Genomic DNA, 26012 nt, shown 5'->3' on the forward strand with positions numbered 1-26012 from the left:
GCCTGCGCTGCATCGTCCATGCCAGCAAGACACCAGGTCCCCGGATCCGATACCACGTGGAACAGGATTGATCCCACCCATATCCATGCATGCACATGTACGTACTCGTGCTCCTGCTGCTCGCGAGGAACAGGTAATCGGATGCTTGTCTTGCAGCTGTCTGTCTGACGACTCCATTTCCAATGCAATGACTGCTAATTATAGGCGACTCTCCGGCACACTAGCGGGGGCTGAGCGCGCCGCGGACGCTTACGACGGGAGGCTTCGCCGTGTGACGGCTAGCAGTTGTGCAGGGGTAGGTACTAGGTACCTAGTAGGTACTATGACGCTGGGTACTTGTACGGAGTACATGTACTCGGTACTCTGTAGGCACTCTGTGAGAACGGAGCGCACCTAGTTGTGCTACAGTGGGGTGGCAGAAATGTCGATTCAATTTGTGCGAGTAGCACCACCAAAGCTGAATCGTCACTTTTGTCGAGTCACTGTGGTACAAGTACATGTACGTTGCACGGCGTACTCCACAGTAGGCACCGCCTTAAGTGCAACCGATTACAGTACCTGGCAGTGCCTGTGGGTACGACGACAGGCACTCCGTGCTAGGTATAGGTAGTACCTTGGGCACTTTTCTTACAGTACTCCGTACTGCACCGGCACTTACTGACAGGGCACTTACTGACAGTAGTACTTCGTCATACGTGCACTTACAGACAGCAGGAATAAGTACAGTACGTGTACTTGCTGGCAGCAGTCATACGTGCACCCACCGACAGCAGCCATACCTACTACAGTGAATGTACAGAGTAATACAGAGCACTTGCAGCAGTCGCACACGTACAAGCAAGTCTAGTACACACACATGCCGTATTACTTACCGCGACGACACTCGCTGTACGTAAAAACTGGAATCCTGTCATGTTACCTGCACGACACTGCACTCTCCAGTTGCACTTTCGACTGCTGGCACCGAAACCTGTGCTTCGCGTGCACAAGTACGAGCAAGGGCGACCGCAATCACCGAAAAGCATGCACTCTGTGCAGACGAGAGTGGAGGTGTGCCGGGGAGGTGCATGGCCATCGTCTGCCCGCATCGCCCCCTGGAGCCACGTGGCCCGTCTCCGTCCGAACTGATCAGAACAACATCAGCGCCGCCTGTCGACTCGTCCGCCTCCGTGCCGATTTGATGCTGCCAGCACGCGACGGCTCGGCGCAACAGCGCACGCGAAAACTCTGTCCCGACCCGAGACTCGTGCGGCGGCCAACGTTGCGATACGCTCACGGCATTCCATGCTTCGCCCGTCCGTCACCCCATCGGTCGATCAAGGCATCCGCAGCCGCCTCGGCACTCGCAACCAGAATCGTCTTGTCCGGGAGCTGGCCCGACATTCCATAGGCGAAGAGCTCGTCGTGTATCCCTGATGGCCAAACCACACTGTCCGTTCGTTCGTCAGCGACAATATGCGCCGCGCTGAACTGCGGTTTACACTGTCAGTGCGAATATACAGGCTCGACGCGTACGACTGGGACCACGATGTCGTCCCCCATTGGACGGTCCGGGCGTCTACAAACACCCCAATCGTTGCAAATGCATCATCGCGTTGCAAGCTGATGCCGACTTCATCCTCGCAGCCTGGATATTAGGCGTCGCGGCTGACGCGTTCGATGGTGTCGTGACTGCTGTCCAGACGACACTTGAAATGTAGCTGAGCTCCGCTTCGTGGCATGGTTTCCTACCTCTGTTGGAAGTCGGTGCGCTGTTGTCCCAGGAGATTGAGTGTTTCGCCGTTGATGGGAATTTCGCCCATCGGTCACCGATAACTTGGCCTTGGAGGAGTCGCTCCGTTTCTGCTGACATTGGCGCAATTGACAGAATGTCTATAGCCATCACGGATAGGCCGGGAAAGTCATCCGTGCTGAAAATCGTGGCCTTCTGTTCATTCATCCATGTTTTGTATCCGTTCGGTCGTTTTGCATCAGGCAGTTGTTCGGGAATCGATCTGGTAACACAGCACTGCGAGGCCGGTTTGTATTCAGCTCTCCACAACTGCCCAACGCGGCCTTTCGCTCTTTCAATCCACTCTCGTCTGTCTTCCCAGGTTTTTTCCATGTAGGTAGGTCCACTTGAGGGAAGGATTCAAGACTGTCGCTGCTGAATAGACAGCTATCTGAATCCCTTGTGGGCTCGTAATAATCGGCCAAATTTGCCCATGCCGTCTCCATCATCGTAGCCAGGTGAGGTACATCGGTGGCATTCCTGGCGGCTTCGAAATGATGCAAAAGGTAGTCCATGGTTGACAGAACGTCGGAAATGGAGTTTTCAAGCCTTCGTTGGCAATCGTCGCAGACCATTACTTAGGCCTGTAATCTTTGGAGTCGCTGGGCAGTCCATGTGATGAAGACGACGATGTTTTGTACTTTTACTTTCCCTATCGCTCCTCGCCTCCCCTACTTTCTATCTCGTCTTCGGAGGGGCCGTAATAGGATTCGGTCGCGCGCGGACGCTTACCTATGAGGAACTCCATTACGGCCAGGTTGGTGACGTGGCCAAAACAGCAAAGTCGATGCTGGAGGGGGGCGTAAAAGACTTCAAACTCACGTTCCGGATCATCGCTGACTCTATCCATCAGTGTGTCCATGTTGGTAGCGTTGTCTATCATGAAGTGGTTAACCACCTTGGCGGCTATTCCATACTCTCGCACAAGCTCGCGAAACGTCCAGTTATATTTAAGCAGTTACAATAACAACAATGCAATGACTGTATTGATCTCTAGACAACCTTTTTCCTGCTGTATAGCATTTGCTATTCTCCTTGTAGTTTGGCTACTCTTGTTACCCGGCCTCCCTGCGCTCTATTCCTAGACATGCAACATTGTCATTCCCCCCACCTCGAACCGCCCCCGTCAGTCTTGCCTGCAGGACCTAGTCATATTCATAACCTTCACTTCTCCAATAGTGTCGTCTATTACAAGAGCTAGGCCCTCAGTCGCCGAGTCGAATTTTACTGAGAAGCCAAAGGTTATTCAGTCCGACCGGAGTCATCAGCCAAAGCGGCCGAGCTTAAAAACGATCATCGCCGACTATCGCGATAGTGTCTGATCCGGGTTTGACAGGGATACAGACGGTCTTATCGCTCTTCTTGATCCTAACGGCGCCGGCATCGCAGTTGCCGGTATTAGGATGGCCGGCATCGCAGCTGCCGGTATTAAGATGGTAAGCTCGTACTGCGCCGCGTACTGATATGCTCTGTTCCTTCTCATCGGTACCGAGGGATCCGCTATAAGTGGTATGATAGAGAGTCAGGCCGAGTTGTGGGCTATAGCATACCTCTACACCATATAGGCTCAACCAAACCTGTTCGTTATTACATGGGTTCGGGTCTGAGGTAACCTTGCACTCGGCATGCTCATCAAAGTAAAGGATTTGCCCCAGGTCCAAATTGCAAAGGTTATCGACCATAGTACATGACGGCGGCTGAGTCTTATGAGGCTTGCTTGCATAGTATTCGTTCGGTGCACTTTTCAGTGAACGCCTCTCGATTCTAGAAGAGTAGCGCCTTGTGTTAGGTGTCAGTGAACGCCCCGAGAGTCGGAGGAGGTTCCCCAGCCTATATTGACGATTTTTGACGGTTCGAGGGATGCTGTCACAGAACTGATTGGCACCGACTAAGGAGCAAAAGAAAATAGCTAATAAGGATGCCAGCAACATAATGATCACGGCCGTCGACTGGCTGCTACAATGGAGATTTGAGAAGACGTTGAGAGGATAGTCCTAGCGGGCGATGCTTTAACAAGAGGCGAAAAGTGTCTTTCGGTTTTCTTCAGTATAGGATTTGTAAGAATTACGTCTGGTTGGGGTAGAGTATTTGATGCTTTATATACATATGCGTGAGCGGGGTAGCACTGGTGGCTGTTCAAGTTCAAGCCCGTATTTGCTGCAACATTATTGTTTAATCGAGTGTACGAGGTACTCCGTAATGCCTGTAGTATCATGTGATCCTTTGCGCCTTGGGAATTAGGTGCATGACATGACGTTTCAATTCCTCGTATAAGTAATCCGGAATTCCTTCAGTTCAGTTCATGCAAGCATCAATTCAATTCCTCGTATAATCCGAAATGCCTTCAGTTCAGTTCATGCATGGCAAGCATCAATTCAATTCCTCGTATAATCCGGAATGCCTTCAGCTCAGTTCGTGCAAGCATCAATTCAGTCCCTGCGTATCATATGATTCGGAAAGGCAAGCATCAAAATACGACGCGATGCAGTAATAGTATAGTATCAAAAAAAGAGTCAAGCGCTGGGTTAGATATCTCGATCAAAAGGGAGGATTTGTCCAGGATTGCCAGGCTATCATCACACCATATTATGCCAAGTCAAGGATGTTTTGAGTTCCGATATTCTCAAAGTAGATCTTGAGCCAGGGAAATGCACTTGGTGCGTATTCTGGCAATGTTGATGGTCTCTGAATGGGTTCCGCACCTGGCAGTGCCTGTGGGTTCGACGACAGGCACTCCGTCTAGTAATACCCTGGGCACTTGCAGTGCTGTATGTGCACTTGCTGACAGTAGTCATTAGTACCTACTAGTACCTAGTATGCAGTACTATAGTGAGTGTACGGAGTGATACAGAGCACAGCAGTCGCACACGTACAGCAAGTCCAGTACACACACATACTGTATTACAGTGGGGGGCAATGTCACTCGCCATACTTAACGTAACTAGAATACTGCCATGTTACCTATACGACACTGTACTCTCCACTTGTACCTACCTTCGAGTACTAGACCCGAAACCTATGCTTCATATATACAAGTACGAGTAAGGGCGACTGCAACTGCAATCACCGAAAACTATATACTTTGCATAGATTGTATAGACAAGAGTAAAGGTATGCCAAGGAGGTGCACCGCCATCGTCTGCCTGTATTGCCCCCTAAAGCTACGTAGCCCGTCTTGTCTGAACTAATCAGAACAACATCAGCGCCGGCTGTCGACTCGTCCGCCTTGGTGCCGATTTGATGCTGCCAGCACGCGACGGCTCGGCGCAACAGTATATGATTCGGCCAGTTGGCCTGACTGTTCCGACCAGAGACTCGTACGGCGGTCAACGTTGCGATACGCTTGCAGCATTCCGTGCTTTGCACGTCCGTCACGCCGTCGGTCGATCAAGGCAACCGTAGCCGCCTCGGGAGACTGTCGGCCGACGCAAGGTGGCACCGGGGCCCGGCCGCCATCGCGGCCCTGTCCCTTTCCCCGTCTTACATCTTGACGTGAAACAGATATCGAAGCCTGACCTGTGCGACGTCGTAGCAAATGTACTCGTTGTAGTACAGGTGCGCCTTCTCGATGCCCGTGTCGCTCGGCTTGACGTCGACGTCGGGCTGCGATGCATGCATGTTAGCAAAGGCCCACCACTCGTCGGGCGCGGCGACGAACCATGCGGGTGCCCCGGAGGCTCTCGTGCACGGTGCCTGCGTCGACCCAACGGCTCGGCCCCGTGCCGCCCATGCCCATGGTGCTCGCGAGGCCCTTGGCCTTGGCGTCCTCGCCGGCGTCGTGGCTGGCGTCGGTGAGCTTCTGCATCGGGTCGCCGAGCTCGGCCTCGCAGAGCAGCAGCAGCGCGTGGCCGTTGGAGTTGTGGGAGCAGCAGTAGTTGGCCGACTTGGACGACATGTCGGCGAGGTAGATGCCCTTGCCGAACATGTAGCCCGAGACGGGCGCCTCCTTGGGCGCGATCCGCAGGCCCTGGCTCAGGATGCCGCCAAAGTTGGTGGCGCGCGAGCCGTGCCAGAGGAGCCGGCGGTCCGAGGGCATCGTCGCGAAGCGGGACGAGTCGAAGCGCGCGCGCTCGCCCTCGCGCTCGATGCGGAAGATGTTCCGGACGTCGTAGTCGACGGCGTGCGTCGAGCCCTTGCTTCCGGCCAGGTAGTCCCGGAGCCGTCCAAACTCGTGGCCGGCCCGGTCGAGGGGCGACATCTCCTGCATGCCGAGGTTCGCAAACTGGCGGTCCAGAGGGTGCACGTCGCCGACGCTCGGCCTGCGGTCAATCTTCATCATCTCGGCCGCATCCTTCATGTCCGACAGGCTCTCGAGCAGCTCGATTTCCCTCCGGAGCTGGCCGTCCGTGTTGATCACCGGCGGCCGGTGGCGACCGAAGACGTGCGGGATGAGCGAGTAGTACGCGTTGGAGAGCCGCTCCGTGGCCTCGCCGACGCTCGTCTCCCACCGGCTGGCCGCGAGCGACGCGTCGTCCATGAGGGCGGCGAGGTCCTTGAGCTGCTGGAAGCCTCGAAGGATGGTGGCCTTGCTGAGCTTGCCGAGGGGCAGCTTGTCGGCGTCGTAGTTGAGCGAGATCATGGTCTGCTGGAAGTACGTCTGGTTGAAGATGAGCTCGACGACCTCCCGGACCGGCGGGGCCAGGGTGCAGTCGGCCACCGTCACCACCTCGTCCCGGCCCGCTGCCGGGGCTGGTTTCGCGTCCGCCTCGTCGTCCGAGTCGCCAAGGTAGCTGCGCTCCACGAAGGCGTACTTTCCCGGCCGGGGCGCGTCGCCACGGTCGTCCCATCGCAGGCCGGACTTGTCGCGGAACTTTTTCTCGAAGATTTTGAGCGCGTCGTCGAGCGAGCCGTTGCCGAGGATGGCGCTCTGGCCGGCCTCGCCGACGCGGCCCCATCGGGTCCACGTCCTGAAGGTGCCGCCCGAGGCGTCCCGCAATATCTGTTCCGTCAGCGCGCCGTCGCCGGCGACCGTGCGGGTGGTGCGTGCGTTACCTGAAGCCGGTAAAACTTGTTGTGGTTGTTGCTGGTGCTGGACTGGTTCAGCGAGGCGTCGTAGATCATGCCGGAGCCCGGGTCGACGTGGACTTGATAGCTGTCAAGGCTGCAGAACTCATCCAGGGGAATGGTGAAGCCCTCCTTCTTGACAAACTGTCCTTCGACCACCACCTCGGCCGCGCCCTTTTCCTCCTCGGCGTCGGCCATGCCATCCACGGCCGCGGCCCGGCCGGAGCAACCGTCGGCTCGCCGTCTCTTGACCGGGGGCACGGCGTCGGCCTCGTCCCCGGCCTCGTCCTTGACAGCACTCGCCGACGCTCGCTTGCCTGCCATGGCCGTGGCCGTGTCTTCGGGGGAGGAGGCGGCCGAGGCGGATGCAGTCGTGAGCACGGGCGCGGGCGCAGGTGTCGTCCAGAGGAACTCGTCGGTCGCGAGCGTTTTGTTCTGCCTCTGGCACTCGAAAATCCAATCGGGTTTGACAATGGGCAAGTCTCCGGCCGCCCTCGCACCCGCCACCTTGCTGCTCCCGTTTTCGTAGTCTTTCTCGGTGCAGACGAGGTGCGTTATGCCCTGGGCGGTCATCGTCTTGGCCGTGCCGCCACCGAGCGTGCGGACGAGAGCCTCCATGGTGCCCTGAGTGTGGCCGAGGCTGGTGAAGCGGCCGCTCAAGACGACTGTGCAGCCCTCGAGGGGTGGTTTGGCCGCTGCGGCCTGCTTTCTGCGCGGAGCCATGACGTCTCGTCGGCCGTTGTGTCGATGGACAGATGAAGTGAGGCGACGGGATGCATGTGCGGAGCTGAGAAAGGGGGACTCGTTACTCGGGCTCGTTGGGCCATGAGCAGATAGATATACAGAGCGGGCCCTCGCTCCAACGTCCCCCCGAAGCCAACCCAGTGGCCGCTGGTGCCTGGGGTGGTGCCGCCATCGTTGCCGAGCGCTGCCTGCGGCCGTCTCCAGCTCGTTGCTGCTCCAGGCACCAGCGGGCGTCGGGAGGAGTCGCGGCTTGGCGCATCACCAAACCCACGACGCGAGAATGGCTCGCTGTCACGTGGTGGGCAAGGCCTCGGACATTTGCCCTGGCACCCGTGCGCACAAGGAGATGCCACACGGTGCTCACGGCACCAATGATCCATTCGTTGCAAATGGCAAAGGGCAAGCATAGGTGGACGGGGCTATTGATGCATCAGAATGCTTCTTTTACAAATGCAGCCCTACTTGATGTGCCTGGCCACTGACGTCCTTGACTCATCGAATTGCCGGCGCTCAGGGGGTGAGTGAGTATGTATGTACGGCACCCCCCAGGATATGGCAAGGACAGTCGTCATACCGTGGGCTCTTTTTGTCGTGCTCTTGGCACCCGACAACCTGTCGAAAACCGACAATCTGTCGGCTGCAGCAGTTGTTTTTTTTTTTTTTTGCTTGAACCGCCAACGGTAATGCTTGCTGATGGCAGAGCATGGGGATGTGCCAGCTGGTGAAGGTGTACTCCGTACTGGTGGTGTACAGTGTGTTCGTACTTACACCAGTTAATAATTATTGCTTGTACTCCGTAATTATGTATGTACCTATTCGGGCCGGCGAGTGCGGAGTAATAATAGTACTCCGTACTTATTCCTGATTGTTCGTACAGAGTATTACTGTACCCTCACTCTCTGCCGCCCCACGACTCATCGTCAAGACTCAACCACCCCCCCGAGCCGGTGACTTCTGCTCCTTGGCTGCACGGCGGCCGGATCAGCGACTGTGATGAAACGCAAGAGAGAGAGCGTGGCGGAGAGAGAGACGGGCTTCCATCTCATCGCTCGCCGGGACGATGAGGCCGACGACACCTCCATGGCAAGCAAGCGCCGAGACGACAGAATAGGTCAGCCAACGGCACGTTGGACCTGGCCCAACATCGCTTTGCACATTGGCTAGGCAGCCAGCGTGTCCCACCAAGATGGCGAGGCCGTGAGATGGCTAAACTGATCATCACGACCCTCATCTTCCCCCGCACGCCGCCCGCCGCCCGCCTCTGGCCCCTACAGCCTGTCACATGGAGAGACGACGTGTACCATGGCGAGCCGATTCGCCCTGCACCTCGTCCTCGCGTCCTCGCATCGCAGCCATGCCGGGTGCTGCTCGGGCGGACTGTTGGGCCACTCAGGAGCCGGACAACGCCCGCATCATCGGGACACTCCCCCTCGAGCTGTTCAGAAACATCGTCGCCCGGCTGTCGACCGTCGACTTGGGTGCCCTCCGTCTGACCTGCCGGGCCATGGAGCGGCAGCTCTTTGGCGACTTTGTCGGCGAGTTCTTCGTGAAGAAGCAGTTCATGATTGCCAGAATCAGCCTCGCGGCTCTCCGCGACATCTCCAGGAGCCGGCTGGGTCCTCATCTGCGCCGTTTGCACATCGGCATGGAGCACTTCCCCCCGGGCCGTTACCGGCCCATCTCGGACGAGAAGGAGACCCGATACTGGGCGCTCTACGCCGAGAGTTTTGCGCTGTGGGCCGCGGGTGGGTATGAACGCATGCTCGTGGAAGCCTTCCGTCACCTCCCCAACCTCGAGGACGTCGTCTTGCGCAGCTTCAACTCGCCAACCCGCTTCAGGGATGACTCTGCGTGGAGGAGCTACGGATCGACGACGATATTCAGGCAGACGGGCGTGCGTCTGCGCCAACCCACCATCCACACGTGCCAGTCGAGCCTCTCGGTGCAGTACTGCAACCAGGTGACGGCCCTCGTCCTTCGCGCCCTCGGCACCGCCGGTTCCAAGCCAAAGGGGTTCCAAGTCTTGGCTAGGCCGGAGAGACGGCTGCGAGAATACGACTTCATCATCCCACGCTGCCCCGAAGCCTCGACGCTGCCGGTGCTCGACAGCCTCGAGCGGCTGCACCTCTCGCTCGATTTCCTGTGGAGTTCGGGGGCGGATTTTGGCGTGTCCTGGAATCGCGAGTACCTGACCAGCCGTTCGACGGCATCGTTTGTGCGCATACTCCTGCGCCACTGCCTGAACCTGCGAGATCTGCGCATCAGCGAGGCCTTTGCGACCTTTGATGCCGACTTTTCCGCCGGTCGCTTTCTCCAGTGGCTAGGCGCCGGCACGGATGAGGAGCCGCCGGCTCCGGCACTGCCCGGCCTGCAGGACCTCAGCCTCGACTTCATGAACGTGCAGGCCGGATAGCTGCTCCAGGCCATCCGCCGTTTCGCCCCAACGCTGCGGCGGCTCGCGCTGAGGAGGGTGACCATGGTGGACTGCGAAGCGGGGACCGGTGCGGACCCGACGTCGCTTCGGCCACGCAGCCTTTGGTCCGATTTCTTCAAGCAGCTAAAGGAGACGGCCGACCTCGACCTGCGCGCCGTTCGGTTCGAGTCGCTGAAGCAAGGCTCCGCGCCGCCGCTGGCCGAGTATCGGGTCGTCTTTGACAACCGTGTCGAGGCGCGGTATGAGGGGCCCGATTGGAAGGTCTTTCTCGACGAGTTGCTGCCTGCAGCGGCCGTGCAGAAGCCGCAGTCGATACAGGCAGAGTCCGACGACGCCACCATCGCCGCCGAAGAATACATGGCGGCATGTACCGCACGCGCATGAGAGTGCACGAGGACGTCGCAGACAACAAGGGCGGGACCCGAACTAGGCTTGACGAGCTGGCCTCGTAGCTGTCCCATTTTCCTCTATTCTTCTCTGCGGGCGGGTTCAAGAGGTCACCGAGGATTAGCTTACGCATCGGTGCGAACCCCCCCTCTCTCAGCCGAGATGGAGCACATGTGGGGATGAAGCATGGTGCTCTGGGTGGAAGAGTGATGACGAATGAAGCGGAGAGAACATGGCCCCTAGTGAATGCGAAGCTTGTTTTGTCTCTTCATCTACGCCTCACCGTCCACCAAGGTTATTCCTGGTTTATCGGGGCTATTGCATTGAAGCCTTGGTCTCGTTACGTATGCTGCACCATCTGGCGTTCCGGGTTTAGTGGTTTGGAGCAGCCGGTCGGTCTCCAAACGATGCACGAGTCGGCAGTCGCAAGTACGGATACTTGTATACGAGTACGGAGCAAGCAATGAGTAAGTACAAGTAATGAGTACAAGTACTCACGTAATGAGGACAAGTACGAGGACAAGTAACGAGTACAAGTAATAATGGTACAAGTAATAAGTACACACATGCTACGGAGCACTATTTATAGTATTGGGCTTGAACGAGAAACGTTAAACTACGGAGTAATTAGGTACCAAGGTAATACCTAACTGTTAGCATGCGTTAGCAGCATGGCACATTCACATTCAGCCGCCAGGGCTTGGGCGGCCAGCTAGGTACAGTATATTTTACAGGTTCCTCGTAGGTAGTCGGTACGGCAATCGGGAATGTGTCTTATCGTGACCAAAGTATCTCCTCGCATCAACGATAAGGCGAGCAACTTCCAAAGGATACATCCTTGTTACCCCCACTGTACGGAGAAAGTACCAGGTACCATACACGTGTGCGACGTCTGCAGCCTCCGTCTCCTTCTTGGCGACACCCTAATATTCGCGGCGTCGTCATCGCTTGCCATCACCTTTTTTGTTTTTTCGCCTCTTTTCTTGTTGGCCCCCCATTGCGCATCCGCTGCTGCTGGCCCGCTCCGGGTATTCACCCAAGTACAAATACATGCATGTGCCTACCTGCTGGAGCGAATGGGTTGGGTACCTAGTCGCTTGCCCATGTGCAGTGCTTGTAGGTGTACTTGCATGTTCTGTAATTATTACAAGTACTCCGTACATGTCTGGTACCTACAGCGGGTGGTCACATTCCGTCAGCGCTGCCCGTCAGCCGCCAAGAGCACAGCCAAATGCAGAGGCGAAGCAAGACAATGCCGCGCGCACTTGACCTCCTTCTCAGACAGCCATTTATTAAATCCTGCCAGGGGCATGGAGGAAGGGGGAGAGGGGCGGGGAGCACCCAACGGCCGGTGCCCAACCTCCCAAACCCGTGGTCTGGGTCGTCCGTACTGCCTGCTGCAGCGGCGGTGCCATCAGCAAGTACAGAGTACCGTCGTCTCTGCCGGTTGCTGCGCCCACGGCAGTCCACTGCGCTGCAGGCAGCTGCGCCACTCCTCTACGTCAAGCCGGCTCGCCATGATCCGAGATGGTCCCTGCCCGAGCACAGCTGCAGCACACCGCCGCCATTTCCACCTTCTGCCCCGACGCATAAAGACACGTCGTGTCCAGTTTCAACTCTTCCGTATTATCCATCTCCCTCCTCATCCTCGCGTCGTCCATCCATCCACCCACCCTACCAGTCGCTCGCCTTTCGTCGTCCTTCGCTTCGAACCCGTCCGTCGTTTGCGCGTGCTCGGATCGTAACACGACACGTATTGCTGGACGTTGCTCACACCCACACCCACACCCATCAGCCAGCGAATCTCCTCGTCTCCGTTCCATCGACACCGCACGGCACGACGCCTTCCCATCTCGTCGCGACCCCGCCTCGGACGCGCAACGGTCGCCAGCGCAGCCAGCACGCAAAGCCGCAGCCATGGCCGTCGGTCGCTTCCTCTGCGTGGCCCTCCCCCTCATCCTCACCGTCGCCTCCATCGTCGCCCTCCTCGTCGCCACCCTCTCCGGCGTCGCGCACGGCAGCATGTACATGTTCCGCATCAACGTGGCCAATCTGACCATCAACCCGGCCAATGTCGGCAGCGTTGCCAGCCGGCTCGGCATCAATCTCAAGCCTCGTGCCGACGCCCAGACGGGCAACATCACGGCCGGGAACCTCGGCCTCGCCGACGTCTACGACGTCAACCTCTGGGGGTACTGCAGCACGAGCAAGGATGGGAAGCGGGAATGCACCAAGGCTCAGTTCGACTGGGCCTCGTCCAAGCTCAACACCACCTGGATCGAGACGTTTGGCTCCGCCGCCGGCGCCAACATCACGCTCCCCACGGAGATTAAGAATTCCCTCACGGCCTTTCGCACCGTCACCAAGTGGACCGAGGTCGCCTTCATCGTCGCCCTCGTCGCCCTCGGCGTCGCTCTCCTGTCCGGCCTCTTCGCCACTTGCTCGCGCGGCATGTCCTGCCTGACCTGGCTCGTCGCCTCGGTCGCCGCCGTCCTCGTCGGTCTCGCCGCCGGCCTCGCCACGGCCATGGCCGCCATCGTCATCGGCGCCGTCGAGGGAACCGCCCGCTTCTACGGCGTCGGCGCCAGCTTCGACCGACGCTTCCTCGCCTCGGTCTGGATCGCCACCGCCTTCGCCATGGCCGCCGGCTTCTTCTGGATCTTCACCATCTGCTGCTGCAAGCCCGAGCGCCGCGACCGCAGTTCCCGCGCCGACAAGCACGCCGCCGGCGAGAAGACGTTCCCCTCCAAGGGGTACGCGCCTCTGACGAGCGACCATGAGATGAGGGGGGCCTACTACAACCCCCATCAGCAGAGCCAACCCAGCCAGCCTCCTCGCTACCCAAGCGGGACCGGTCGCTCCGACCTGGCGTACGAGCCCTACTCCCATCGGGCCTAAGCCAAAGCCTGAATGAAATTCCCCACGACGACACGATGGCCGTTGGAGTATATGACGAGCATTATGCATTGATGGCGTTTCATGAGAATGATCTTTTTTTTTTGCTCCAGGGCATGCATCCGTCCCCGGACCTTTTTAGCTGTAGCGAATTCAGAAGTCGGTTCCCCCGCTTGCGCTTGTGCCCAACCCGAGATGTTCAGCAAACGTCGATGGCGCGATTGCCTTTAGATGCAAGAAGCGCCTCAAATGGCCTGATGATGAATATGACACAAAAAAACATATCTGTCTTGTGAATAAAGTTTTTTTGCCATCACAACGTTGGCCGTTCCCGTCTGGGACGTCGTCTGGGACGTCGTGTGAACCTAAACCAACAATGCCATTGTTCGTCGGTGTGCTGCCATCGGACTAGCTGGCGGCGGCATTGGACCTGACCCACGTAAAATTTGGCTTCGTTTCTGCCGACGCACATCCGCGAGCACAACACTTGTCGCTCACCCCAACGCTCACTTCCATGTCGTCCCCCTCGGCCATGGGGCACCTTGCTCTCTGAGCACCCCCACCGGGTCCGACGCCTTTCGTGACTGGTCTCTCCGGCCAATCCATGGCATCCGTGGATCGAAGCCTCCCAGCGAGCTCCTCGGCGACTACGTCGAGGATGGCACGGCCGACGACGAGGCCGGGACTTCAGAGGGAACTCTTCCAGGTGCCCATCACCGCCCTGGCTTTTTACACCTCTCCCTCGGGGGCCGTATTTGTCCTGGCTGGTGAGGATGCCTCGCTGAGCATCTACGCCGCAGACGGCCCGTCGGCCGAGTTGATCTGCTGCCTCGCCGTCTTCGACCAGGACCAGCCCGTTCACGGCATCCAGGTGGACGGCCAACAATGTCTCGTCTGGGGGTCGTCTTTGCTGTCCGTTTTGCATCTGGGCGCGCTGGAGACCGACAAGACGGTCAAGCTGGTGGCCAAGGGCAGAGCGTCGGATTGGATCTACGACGCTGCCCTGTCACCGTGGGACCCTTCGCTCGCCGTCCTCGCCACGGCGCACAACGAAGTCGTGCCTCTTCGCCGTGGCGTGTCCGACAGCCTCGTCTTTGGTGCCTTGACATCCCCCTCGCGGCCGATGCTCTACAACGCCCACCTCTCATGGCTGTCGCCTACCACGGTGCTCGTGGCTGCAGGCACCGTCTTTGGCGACATTGTGGTGTGGAAGTATCTCTTCGCCCGCGACGACTCGCCCGCAGAGTACGTGGTATTGTTCAACCTTTCAGGCCACGAGGGATCCATCTACGGAGTGGACATGTCTCCCGAGATTTTGCTGCCCGATGGTCGGCCGATGAGGCTGCTGGCGAGCTGCAGTGATGACCGGACCATTCGCGTCTGGGACGTTACGGAGCGGGAGGGCACCGACAAATCAATCGCGCAAGGAAGCAACATGCTGGGCACGGGCTTTCGATCGACTTTGAACGGCCAACATGCCTCGGAGCAACCGCAAGATGCCGTCATGCCCATCGCCGTCATCATGGGCCACGCCTCACGCATATGGGGCGTCAAGTTTGGAGTCGCAAGCACCCCATCACCCGGCCATGGCTCCCTGGCCATCTATTCCTTTGGCGAGGATTCCACTACCCAACGATGGCGCTTTGCATTCGACGTCCTGGAGGACGACCGAGTAACGGGTCGGTTGGCTCATAGCCAAACCTACTCGCTGCACCAAGGAAAGCACCTGTGGGCAGGCGCAGTCTTGTGCCGCCGCGACGAGAGGACGATGATTGTCACCGGTGGAGGCGACAGCAAAATCAACATCGTCAGAGAGCCCGACGCCGAGTGCACGCCGCCCGGTGCGGCGGCTGGTGGCGACGGCATCGTTGCCGTCGACATGCAGGACATGGTCCGATCATTGCCCGCCCACCAGCGGGCAGAAGACAAGTCTGAAATGATCAGCCGCTACGACTTTCTTCTCAACGGCCAGGTGCTCGCTCTGAGCAATCTCGGCCGTTTGTTTCTAAGCTTCCCACGAGCCGACGGTCTCGCCTGGCGGCAGGTGGAGGTGGACGATGGCATGACGGCCGACCTCAGATTCACGTACACGATCCGAACGACGAGCAACGGCTCTGCCATTTTGGGGACCAGCAATGGCGACGTCTTCTATTTCCAGCTTCCAGGTCGCATTTCGCGCGTAGCCAGAGTCCCCGGCCGAATCATCGACATCAACCGTCTCTCACCCTCCGCTCAACAACCTGACAGCTCGGCTTGCGTCCAGGTACTCGTTCACATTCAAGGCAGCCCGGACTCGCAGTACATTGCTCTCGACGCGAGTGGCAAGGTCCTGGTCCACGAGGCCGTCAAGGGCCTCGATGGCCGATTCGTAGCTACATCCTCCGCCATGGTCGGCAATCTGCTAATCATTGGATCTCGCCGTGGCTGGCTCTGCCTTCTCGCGAGGCAGGATGGTGGCTGGCGTCCGATGGTCAATTTTGCGACTCGCAGCCGCGATGCCATCACGAGCATTGTTCCGTTGCCTTCCGCGTCCGAACCAGCATCCGACCTGGTGCACCTCCTGCTGACGAGCCGGGACGGCAAATACCGCATCTACCAGTTTCAACGAGGGGCGCCTGCGCAGCTTCACCTGCTGCACGAAAACGCTCCGCCGTTTGGCCCGATGATCGAAGGTGCATGGTTCACGAGCGACAGGGCTGAGCCGGAACTCATCCTGTACGGTTTCAGGAGCAAAGACTTTGTGGTCTGGAACGAGACGAGGCGAGAGGAGGTGGCGACGGTCGAGTGCGGCGGTGCGCACAGAAAGTTTCGACTGGGCCGCAGCGGCGCGGACCCGAGTCGCTGCTGGCTCGCCTTCACTCGAACATCCAAGCTCTACATATATTCGCAGTCCGGAATGCCGCATCAGACCCTCAAGGCGGGAACTCACGGGCGCGAAATACGGGCGATGAGCTCCAATGGGCGATATCTCGCTTCGGGGGCGGAAGACACGTTGATCCAAATATGGGCGTATCGCGAGGAGCAAGGGCCGGGTCGGGCGGAAATGCAATGTCTCGCGTCGATGAAGGCGCACGCGTCCGGGATCCAGGAACTGCACTGGTTCGGGGACGAGTACCTCTTCAGCAGCGGCGGCAACGAAGAATTGTTCGTCTGGAGAATACGCAAGCTTCCCACATACGGCGGTCTCGCCGTCGTTTGCGAGGGCGTCTTTGCTGACAAGAGCCCTCTGGGCGACCTGCGGATCATGGACTTTGACATCAGCGGCATCGACGGCGGAGGCGGAATGCTCGTGACGCTGGCCTTTTCCAACTCGACGGTCAAGACGTACCGCTACACGACGGGCGGCGGCTTCGCGCTCCACGCGCAGGGGTGCTACACCGGAGCCTGCCTCACGCAAACGCGCCATCTCGGACTTGTCCGAGGCCAGCTATGGCTGTGCACGACGTCGACCGACGGACACGTGGCTCTGTGGAAGACGGCGGGACAGGTCGACGGCGACGGCGACGCGCGGCGACACGTCCTCGCCGAGGCGGTTCAGATGCATCAGAGCAGCATCAAGAGCATCGACCTGCTCCGGGTCGGACCAAGGTTCAGGCTCATGACGGGCGGCGACGACAACGCCGTCGGCTCCGCCGTCGTGAGTGAGAACGAGGAGGGCGACGGGTACACGGTCTCGACGCGAGGTGTCGTGCGGAGGGCGCACGGCGCCGCCGTCAACGGTGTCGTTCTCCTGCGCCGAGGCGGAGAGGGAGACGATGACGAGGTCGTCGGCGTGAGCGTGAGCAACGACCAGCGTGTGAAGATGTGGAGGATGACGGGTCGCCGAGGACAAGAAGTCGCGCTCGTGGCATCGGCCTACAGCGCGGTGGCGGACCCCGGATCCGTCGCCCGGGTCGGCCATGGAGACGACTCCCGCGTCGTGCTCGGAGGGGTCGGCGTCGAGGTTTGGCGCTGGGCCGGAGCAGGTTGAGCGGCGGTTCTGAAACACGGCTCCCACCGTGCGGAAACGACAAGAGGACGGTTGCCCTTGACGGAAGGCGACGACGGATCAGCGTCAACATGGACGACGAGACATCGGCGCCCGTCCATGCAATGCACACATGCATGCACCGCTTGGTTTCTCGGTCATGGGTGGTCGTCATCGGTTGGCGAGAGTCTATTGGACACCTTGGCGACCAACAGAACTGCGAAGATGCTACAAGGAAGCCGATTGTACGGCCGGATAGCCTCCGGCTCGACAGAGGCAGGGCGTGGAGGGAGGGGCATGACACATTCGACTACCGGTTGCACGGAGTCGCGGATGTGGACTGCGCAGCTGCCATGGCGGCCGGCACCGGGACCGTTACGAACTGGTCCCAACCACAAATCGGCAAGGCCGGGTGGCCTCGGAGGATTCGTATCATACGAAGCCGAGAGAGTGAGGCGCGCGCGGCGTGGTGATGATTGAACCCGCACATGGTGATGATTCAACAAGCACATGGTGATGGAAGCAAGAAGTGGTCCCATCGGTTGCCGTCTGTGCCATGATTTATTACATGCACATATAGATGTGTACTTGTACTGGGAGCCAGCTTTGGCAATCCATGGCGGGCATGTCGTCGCCACCCTCACCATGAACCGAAGTTGGCAATTCAACAATGAGAAAGGCGCACGCAGCTACACCTAGGTGTACATTTCGACACTCGCACTTGCCCATTCACTGGGGGGGATTTCAGTAGTCCACGAGAGTGCCCAAGTTGGAAATTAAATCCAGAGCACCGTGGCACTTGCTCGTGCTCATGAAGCAGCTGGCGGGCGGCAGTGGAGTAGTTGTGCAAGACGAGGTAATTATGGCATCCAGGTAAGGACTGGGTACGGAGTACAGTATCAGCAGCAGTAGATATTACCTCGGAGTACGGAGTACACGTACGGAAAAAAAATCGGCATGGGGTGCTCGCTCACACCGATGATGGTGACGACCGGCACTCCATGGACTCCCTCTTACTTGCTTGCTCAACGTCACGGGGTCGCCAGACCCATGACCGTGGGGAAAACTAGCGCTTCGAGGGAAGCAATCAGTAGTAACTTGTACGGAGTACTCCGTGCAACAATGGTGATTCCTCGGTACTCCGTGACGGCAGTGCCAATGCGTGGGCCACGCGCATACTGTCGGCAGACCTCGCACCATGCGGTCGGCTCCGGCCCTAGATGCACTCGTAGGTGTAGGTGCCGTTCAGTTGGGGCCAAGAGTATTCGTGCTCAGCAAGTCATTGTCGCTTCATCACCACCACTCACTAGTCGTGCATGTACATACCCGCACATGTTTCTCCATGGCATGAACCGAGTCGGGCGTTTTCAGGCCGTCGATCCGTCGGCGATGCTGTCCGTCACATCGTGGCCGCGGTCGCCGTTCCAAAGACGACGAGGAAGAGAAGCGTGTCCCGTGATTCTCTCCCACCAGGGCGGTGCAAGCGTAGGTGCGGCACTTTATTCCGTCGCCTCTTCACGTTCCGCCTCCGTCCGCTCCCTGCCGCACGCCGTTGGCGTTCGTCGTGGCCCTGCCCGCGAGCAGGCCGATGCACGGTATGCACGCCATTCACGCACAAGTGGGGGACGCCGCAGGGTGGCCGACAAAGTTTGCTGCTGTCGATCTGGATGGACGCGACGGTGCACGGCTCGACACGGCCAGTTGGTTGAACCAAGAAAGACAATCAACGGACAGGATAGGGGCGTGATGCTGGATTTGACGCACCGCCGCACCAGCCTTGCGGCCTCGGGCGCGTAGCCATCGAGTCATTCGGCTCAAACTGCGAATCGCCCAAAGCCATAGCCAGTCAGCACATGTACGGGCACTGCCAAGCTTGTTCTGGGGCCACGATGACGGACAGCCCGTATAGTTGTACTGGTAGAAGTCGGTCTCGTTGGTATCCCCGCTCGATGCCCTTCTATATCTTGGTTGGTTGTGGATCCGACGGGAAGGATCATGCTTGACCAAGAAAACAACTAGGAGGCCTCTGCTTCACGGCAGGGGCACGAGGCCGAATGCATGTCCGCACACAGCGCTGCACGCTTTCGAGGGCGTAAAAGTATGCACTTTTCCGTACATGCACATGTACTCGATAAGTATGCTGGAGTGGGAGGCAGACGAATGCGCATGAAAGCAGAATCATGGAGGGACGGGACTTGGATGAATAGGAAAGAAAATTTGCCCGTCATTTGCTTCATTCTGCCGTCGTCTAGTGGTGCGGAGAAGGCTGGGTGACTAAGCACTCAAGCACCGTGCGGATGCAAGTACTCCGTATCCGTGCAAGTAAGGAATACTGTATTACTTAATTCAGCACAGCTATTCCGTACCCCTCGCTGGAACGGGAATGGTAATTAAAAGCGAACTCGTCCAGCACGCACGACCTCTGCACATGCATTAGTACGTTCCAGTTAGTTATTATACACTGTGCTAAACATGTGTGCAACACTCCGTGCTGTACTGTACGGTGCACAAGTACTTACGTACACCAGAGGGCAACATGGACAGGACTGCATCTGTGTATTGTAGTTGCTGTGTACAACCTTGATAGCATCCTGTGCAAATACCGGAGCAAGTCATACATGTAGGTACAAAATGGGATGCACATGTAGTTGTACAACTACTGTAGGGAGCATTACACGTACAACTAGTTGTACTTTGTTGCCAGTAGTTTCGAGTGATGTACAGAGTATTACTCGTACGGAGTCCAGAATAGGTGCACCTAAGTACTTGTACTGTACTTGAGTACTCGTACAGTAACTCTGAAGGTGTACACTTTGGTGCAGTGTAAAGACCGTAAGTACATGTACAGAAGTACATGTAAATTTGTTAATTTTAATTTCCAACCCCATGGAAGCCTCGATACTGGTACGCCGTAGCTTAGCTGCTTCGTTCTTGGTCATGGAGGACTGGTTGTGGGGAGGTGGGCCACTATGATGACCACATCCTGTACTTACTGTACTGCAAGTACATGTGCTGTGCTTAAGTACAACCATTACATGTACACTACATGTACAGTGCTCCGCACAGCCACGGCTAATACTGGTACATGGTAAGTACTGCATGGTAGCTAGCAAAAAGTTCCTATTCATCATGCCAGCAGACACCCTTTCTTGCTGGCGGACGGTTCAGGTAGATGACGGTGTACGTAGATGGAATGGGGTTCATGGGTCTGTCAATCATGGGCACAGTGCCGCTTTGCCCCTCTCCTTGTTTGATAACGACGCACATGCCGTAGGTGCACATGTAGGCGTAAGTTACATGTACAGTACTGTAGGCGCAAGTAACATGTAGGCGCCTGCTTTCATAAGCACTCTGCGCTGGTGTCGACGCACCGTACATGCAAGTACATGTACTTGAACCTGCTTATACGTACTGCGCGGACTGAGTTTTCCAGCAGAGGTGACGCCCTGCAGATACTGACGGTAACATGGTAAAGCAGCACGTCTACCGTACAGTGCTCGCGACCAAGCAAGCAATACATTCCACACCAGTGTACAAGTACCCAGTGCCTACAACAAGCAGGTGTGCAACACTCCACGATAAGCATCATAAGCATCATGGAGTAGATGCATGCATGTACTTGTACCGAAGACTCCGTGGAGGTAAAAGTACGCTGTCGCGACATGCTGGTATGGCATCCAAAGAGCTCACGCTCAGTGCGGCGCCTGTTTTTTGCAGCCGACATGTACATGTAAGTACTTACGCCTACATGTGCGGAGTACTTGTAAGCACTGTGCCGCAGTTGCGTACGACAACAAATACATGCAAGTACGAAGGTGTAAGTAAGTGTAGTTGTACAGTAAGTACGCCAGAGTGTGAGGACTGTGCGGATACCTACGTTGTAATTAAAGTGTCCGTATATGTCCATGAATGAATGACATGTGCTCTACAGTTCGGAGTGACTGAAGATGGACGCCAGCGCGACGTGCTTATACAGTACTGCATCCATGTGAGTTTGCACTGCCGGCCGGGAGATGGCATCGACGCCGACGGTGGAGCAACGTTGAATGACTTGACATGCCCTTCTTCAGCAGGTAACAGTATTGTACATGGATGCGAATGTACCACTGCAGTACGGAGTACGGGGTAATTACAGTATTTGCAGTACTTGCTTGCATGGAGCGCTGGGGTACTAATACTTGTACTGTACCCTGCGCACCTACGGCTAGTAAGTACTAGGTACTAGGTACATGTTCACCTTGCACCAGGTCGGGGCATGCAGTACGGAGTAAGTACGGAGTAAGTAAGTGGCAATTGCCTACCAGTACTCCGTACGTAGTAGTACACTTACATTAGTACTTGTACGAGTATAAGAACTTACTGTACATGTACTTGTAGTGCTACACTGTGCTTGGATGTACTGTAGTTGCAAGTACCTACTTATATTTGTATTGCATGTACGGAGTACAACTACAGTACATGAACGTGCTCGTCCGCTCGGCAAGTGGGCAATTCGAAACCCGCATACTCCGTACGGAGTACATATTAATACTCCGTGCTCCGTTAGTTGGTACAACGTTTAGTGCTTGCTCAAGTATACCAGCCCTTGTACCATGTACTTACTCGCATCGTTTGATGCTTTCTACTTAGTCAGCACACGTGCGACTACGCCAATGCCATGCAACGACATGCAACCACACGACAGTATTTTGACATCGCATTGTGCTTGCGTTGGTTTTTCGCACAGAGGGTAGTCGTACCCGCATACGCTCGCGCGGCGTACATGCACTTGATGTGCTCGCCATGGACGTGCTGCGTCGACATGGCGTACGTGTGCCTCTGCATCGACGGTACCCTCCGTGTATGGGCGCTTGGCGGACGAGGAGTGGAGTTGACCCAAGATTCATCCGGAACTGGAAGCCGTTGAAAGACTCTGCTGGTTCTTGTGCGGACTGTGCCTACGGTACAAGTACAAGCCCAGGCTACGAGCACCGGTAATCAGCACCGTCGGTACCGCGTGTACAGCACGCCTGAGCCGATCCGCCGTCCATGGCTTCGTGCCTGTGTGCGAGTAAGTACAGGCATATCCTCCAGCACGCACAGCATCCGTACATGTACGGAGTAATGCGTCATGCTAACATCTGTGGCCGCAAGTACTTGCGCTGTGCACTGGTGGAAGCTCCCATCCCTGCATCCACACCGAGCGCTGCGCAGAATGCCGCCGAGTGACGGGGCATCCAATTTAACGACTCGTTGGGGATGTCTATTGTTAGGTGGAAGACGCCAGATTTAGTCATGCCGCGAGATTCGTCTTGACTCACGGGCCAGCATCCCCCCCCCCCCCCCGGCAGGGTCCGTCGTGTCGGATGAAGCGTGCCCGTGCCTGCAGGTAGGTGTGGTGCAAGCATGGTTGGCACCCAAGTAAGTACATGCATGTGCTCGCGGTCGTGGTGGATGCAGGTATGCACATTTGCTTGCCGCCCTTGCATGCGAGCAGCTAACAGGTTCCTGTACAGACACGGTCCTCCCACGAATACCCCGTCTCTTGCTGCCTGCCCCGTCCTGCCCAAAGTATTGCAAGCACACGAGTGTTATACCCCAAAGCACAAGTGCAGGGAACAGGTACGCATGCTTCCCTGCGTGTGGGCAGTGCCTTCTACTGGCACGGTGGGTATATAAGAGTCGAGCATTCCCACCCGCCTCCCCGGATTCATGTTACCTGCCGAGTGACGTGACCACCTGTCCGACAGCTGCTGGAGAAAATGTCGGCCATACCTGCCGTCTCCCAACTCAAGTCCCTGTTCCAATGGGTGACCGGGGACTCGGAGGGTGCCCGGAGAACGCAGGACGAGTTCGTCGACGCGTGGTGGAATCATCCTTTGAGCACCGGTTCCGATTTCTTGAACGCCATCCCTGTTGTGGGCCACATCAAAGGCAGGTCCGACGCCGCATGATGGCTCGTCTTCTACCCTTTCTTTCTAACTTTGCCGTAGGAGTCGTGCACTTTATCCTGGGCGACAATGAGGGCGGCGTGCGTGCTGAAGAAATGGCGACGCGCACCGTCGTGGTCCTCAGCGCCGCGGCTCTCACCATCGGTACGGACGGGCTTGCCGCGCCGATCCTGGCAGGTGTCTTGGGAGGCATCGCTGCCGATGGTGCCATCACAAGTGAGTCCACGGCGAAGGGTGTCGAGCACGATTCGAGCGTCCGCTGACGGGCCATGGACAAGTCATCGAAAGCCAGATCCACGGACACCCACACCCCCACGGTTTCGTCGCGGCCGCACAGAATGTCGTTTGGGCTTTCAATCAAAGCAACTACGATCACCTGGCCGGAGATTTGTTCGACGTCGTTACCATTGCCGTCATGGACGGATTCGTTGGTCTGAAATCCGTGCCGAATGCTGCCAAGAGCAGACAAACCGTGGTAAGCCTGTGCTCGCCGCCGTCCATTCGTCCCTCTCCGCTAAGCCGTCAAGATACATCGAATCGAGGGTCAGAAGGTGGTCAAGACGACGAGTGACGCATCGCTCAGCGTATTCTTTGCCGCCAACGACCAACGTCTTTTAAGCTACATGGGAAGGCTCGTCACGCGAGAGATTTCCGGCGTCATGGAAGATGTCGAGGTTTTGACAAAGGGAAGCAAGCCCAAGGCTGAAACGCCATTCGTATCCATCATCCGAGGCGGCAAAGTCGAGCAGGGTAATCCTCAAGCCAAAGTCTCACTGACCGTCGGCAATGCAAACGAGGCGTATGGAGAGTATGCGCAAAATCTTATCGATCAGCGGGCATATGCCAAGCAGTTCAACGAGTTGTCGAAAGCTGCAGGTTATGAAAGCAGATTGACCGGAGACAGCCATCAAATCAAGCTCAAGTCGTTCAGGGTACGTCTCATGAATATCCCTCGACCACGGCTACCGCCATGCTAACACGCCGACGTCAGGTCATGACACGCGACCTCGAGAAGCCGGAAATAAAAGCCATCACGGAACATGCCAAGCGCGTCGAGCCTCAGGGGACGGCCAAGGTCAGCGTCAAAGGTCATGGCCAGTTCGAGGTTGATACTTGGCGCATTTCCCCCATTCTGGAAAACGTGGTCGAGGGGAGCTATCGCGTGGAAACGCCGTGGATTAGTCGCTTGCCGACAAAGGTCCTCGAACTGATTCGAGATCACCCTCAGGCCTTTGGAAAAGTCCGATCGTTCCACTACACGAAAACCCTCGTCGATGGCTTCAGCCACATAAGCCCCATCAATCTTCACAACATAACACATGAAGAGATCCACATGGAAGAGGTCGCCGTCGATGGACTACTGCACTGCCGGCATGTGAAGGCGGTGGCGCGGTCTCTGAACTCGACCTGGATCGATTGGACCGAGCACTACGAATACCTGGTCAAGTACACCGACGGCAGTACGGAGTGGGTGCCGGCAGACCTCATCGCCGAGGACCTCCGAAAGGAATACCAAGCTCGTGTGATGAAATCTGCCAGGGAAATACAGTCGTTGGAAGAGACGACGCAAGGTGGCATGATGAAGGTCTTATACACGGACGGAACCGAGGGGAAAGTGCACTCGAACCAGCTGTTCTGGCAGGAAATCGACAAGCTGGAGCATGAGCTTGACCCTCGCGAGGTTGATGCCATCCTCTATCACATGCAGAGGCAGGAAAACCAAGTCAGCCTTCAGGTCCCCGTCGACCCTAGAAGCAAATTTCCCTTGAAGGCCGGGGTCGGCGCCGTGCCGTATGTCAACCAGGACCATTTTGAGCAACCGGCACCCATCTATCTCGGCTGGGCTCGCGACTTTGACGGAGGCGTCTTTCCTTGCATGGTCGACCCCGACAAATACCGAGGTTGTGCGCTTGTTTACAACAACGAGGTTGTCGTTCATCAAGGCAAGTATGAAATTTTACCATTCGACGAAACGAGAATGGAGTTTCAGAAATCAGTACATGGCCTCGTGCCTCGAGGCTATCACGCAATCGTTGGCGGCTACGACAAAGACCACAAGGTTCAATACCATTGCATAGCCAGATGGAAAGACAGATGGATGATCGGAAGGGCGGGGCCGCAACTGGTTCGATGCCCTCTTCTCCCCTTTTGTGCCGAAGTGGAAGCTGATGATGTTGTAGAACGGAGCGACGATGCCGTACATATCTACGGTGCGCAACAGCACCGAATGCGACATGCTGTACGTTGCTCACTTCCAATCGTTCCCGCTTCCTCCTACTCGGTACTAACGTGCAAAATGCAGGGTTTGGAAGAACCACTAAGATGCGTAAAGGGGAAGCCGCGGAAGAGTGTGGGTGGTAGAGGTGGGCCGGAACGGCGTAGCTACCAGGTAGCTGGCGATGGGTAATGGCGGCATGGACGGTTCGGCATGTACGAGGTAGTAGTATATGTTTTAATACATGAAACATTCGTTGTCAAGCTCCTGCGCCGCGGATATCGCGGCGGAGATGTCGAGTGTATCGCAGCCGCTGTCACAAGCTTTCGGGCAGGCAGTAAGCGACAGGATCTGTCGTACATATTGAGAATACAACGTCAAAAAAGCATGGAGATTGATAATGAATAATAGTCTAGTGGTACCTAGAGTGCCTAGGGGGTAAGCGACAACAATATGTGCCGTATATATATTGAGAGTACGCAACATTGAAGTGGCGAGTTTGAAATAAATAGTCTAGCGGTGCCCAAGGGGGTGAGCGACAGAAACTGCCGTATATACTAAGAATAAACATCGAAGTGGCGAGTTTGATAACAAATAGTTAGTGGTGCCTAGGGGGCTGAGCGCCAGGATCTGCATCGAAGTGGCGAGATTGATAATAAATAGTC

General features: G+C 57.1%; 7 protein-coding genes across 7 annotated transcripts; 5 read left to right on the forward strand and 2 right to left on the reverse strand.

The window, feature by feature from the left end:
• Positions 1 to 2423: 2423 nt before the first annotated feature.
• On the reverse strand, positions 2424 to 2633 carry DCS_06666 (uncharacterized protein; the record flags this gene model as incomplete). The annotated part of the gene is made up of 1 exon (XM_040803954.1): positions 2424 to 2633. The coding sequence occupies one exon, from the start codon at positions 2631 to 2633 to the stop codon at positions 2424 to 2426; it is 210 nt and encodes a 69-aa protein (XP_040654058.1).
• A 2618-nt stretch (positions 2634 to 5251) lies between these two features.
• DCS_06667 (uncharacterized protein) lies at positions 5252 to 7498 on the reverse strand (the record flags this gene model as incomplete). Its single annotated transcript, XM_040803955.1, has 3 exons — positions 5252 to 5374; positions 5430 to 6710; positions 6764 to 7498. The coding sequence occupies 3 exons, from the start codon at positions 7496 to 7498 to the stop codon at positions 5252 to 5254; spliced, it is 2139 nt and encodes a 712-aa protein (XP_040654059.1).
• A 1303-nt stretch (positions 7499 to 8801) lies between these two features.
• DCS_06668 (uncharacterized protein) lies at positions 8802 to 9932 on the forward strand (the record flags this gene model as incomplete). Its single annotated transcript, XM_040803956.1, has 1 exon — positions 8802 to 9932. One exon carries the CDS (start codon positions 8802 to 8804, stop codon positions 9930 to 9932), a length of 1131 nt encoding a protein of 376 aa, XP_040654060.1.
• Positions 9933 to 9995: 63 nt separating this feature from the next.
• On the forward strand, positions 9996 to 10337 carry DCS_06669 (uncharacterized protein; the record flags this gene model as incomplete). Its single annotated transcript, XM_040803957.1, has 1 exon — positions 9996 to 10337. The coding sequence occupies one exon, from the start codon at positions 9996 to 9998 to the stop codon at positions 10335 to 10337; it is 342 nt and encodes a 113-aa protein (XP_040654061.1).
• Positions 10338 to 12257: 1920 nt separating this feature from the next.
• On the forward strand, positions 12258 to 13238 carry DCS_06670 (integral membrane protein; the record flags this gene model as incomplete). The annotated part of the gene is made up of 1 exon (XM_040803958.1): positions 12258 to 13238. The coding sequence occupies one exon, from the start codon at positions 12258 to 12260 to the stop codon at positions 13236 to 13238; it is 981 nt and encodes a 326-aa protein (XP_040654062.1).
• A 601-nt stretch (positions 13239 to 13839) lies between these two features.
• On the forward strand, positions 13840 to 17205 carry DCS_06671 (WD repeat protein; the record flags this gene model as incomplete). Its single annotated transcript, XM_040803959.1, has 1 exon — positions 13840 to 17205. The coding sequence occupies one exon, from the start codon at positions 13840 to 13842 to the stop codon at positions 17203 to 17205; it is 3366 nt and encodes a 1121-aa protein (XP_040654063.1).
• A 5929-nt stretch (positions 17206 to 23134) lies between these two features.
• On the forward strand, positions 23135 to 25539 carry DCS_06672 (uncharacterized protein; the record flags this gene model as incomplete). The annotated part of the gene is made up of 5 exons (XM_040803960.1): positions 23135 to 23348; positions 23411 to 23607; positions 23660 to 24064; positions 24124 to 25371; positions 25435 to 25539. The coding sequence occupies 5 exons, from the start codon at positions 23135 to 23137 to the stop codon at positions 25537 to 25539; spliced, it is 2169 nt and encodes a 722-aa protein (XP_040654064.1).
• Between the last annotated feature and the right edge of the window lie 473 nt (positions 25540 to 26012).

This window comes from Drechmeria coniospora, chromosome 03 (genome assembly GCF_001625195.1).
Source record: "Drechmeria coniospora strain ARSEF 6962 chromosome 03, whole genome shotgun sequence".
NCBI classification, from domain to species: domain Eukaryota; kingdom Fungi; phylum Ascomycota; class Sordariomycetes; order Hypocreales; family Ophiocordycipitaceae; genus Drechmeria; species Drechmeria coniospora.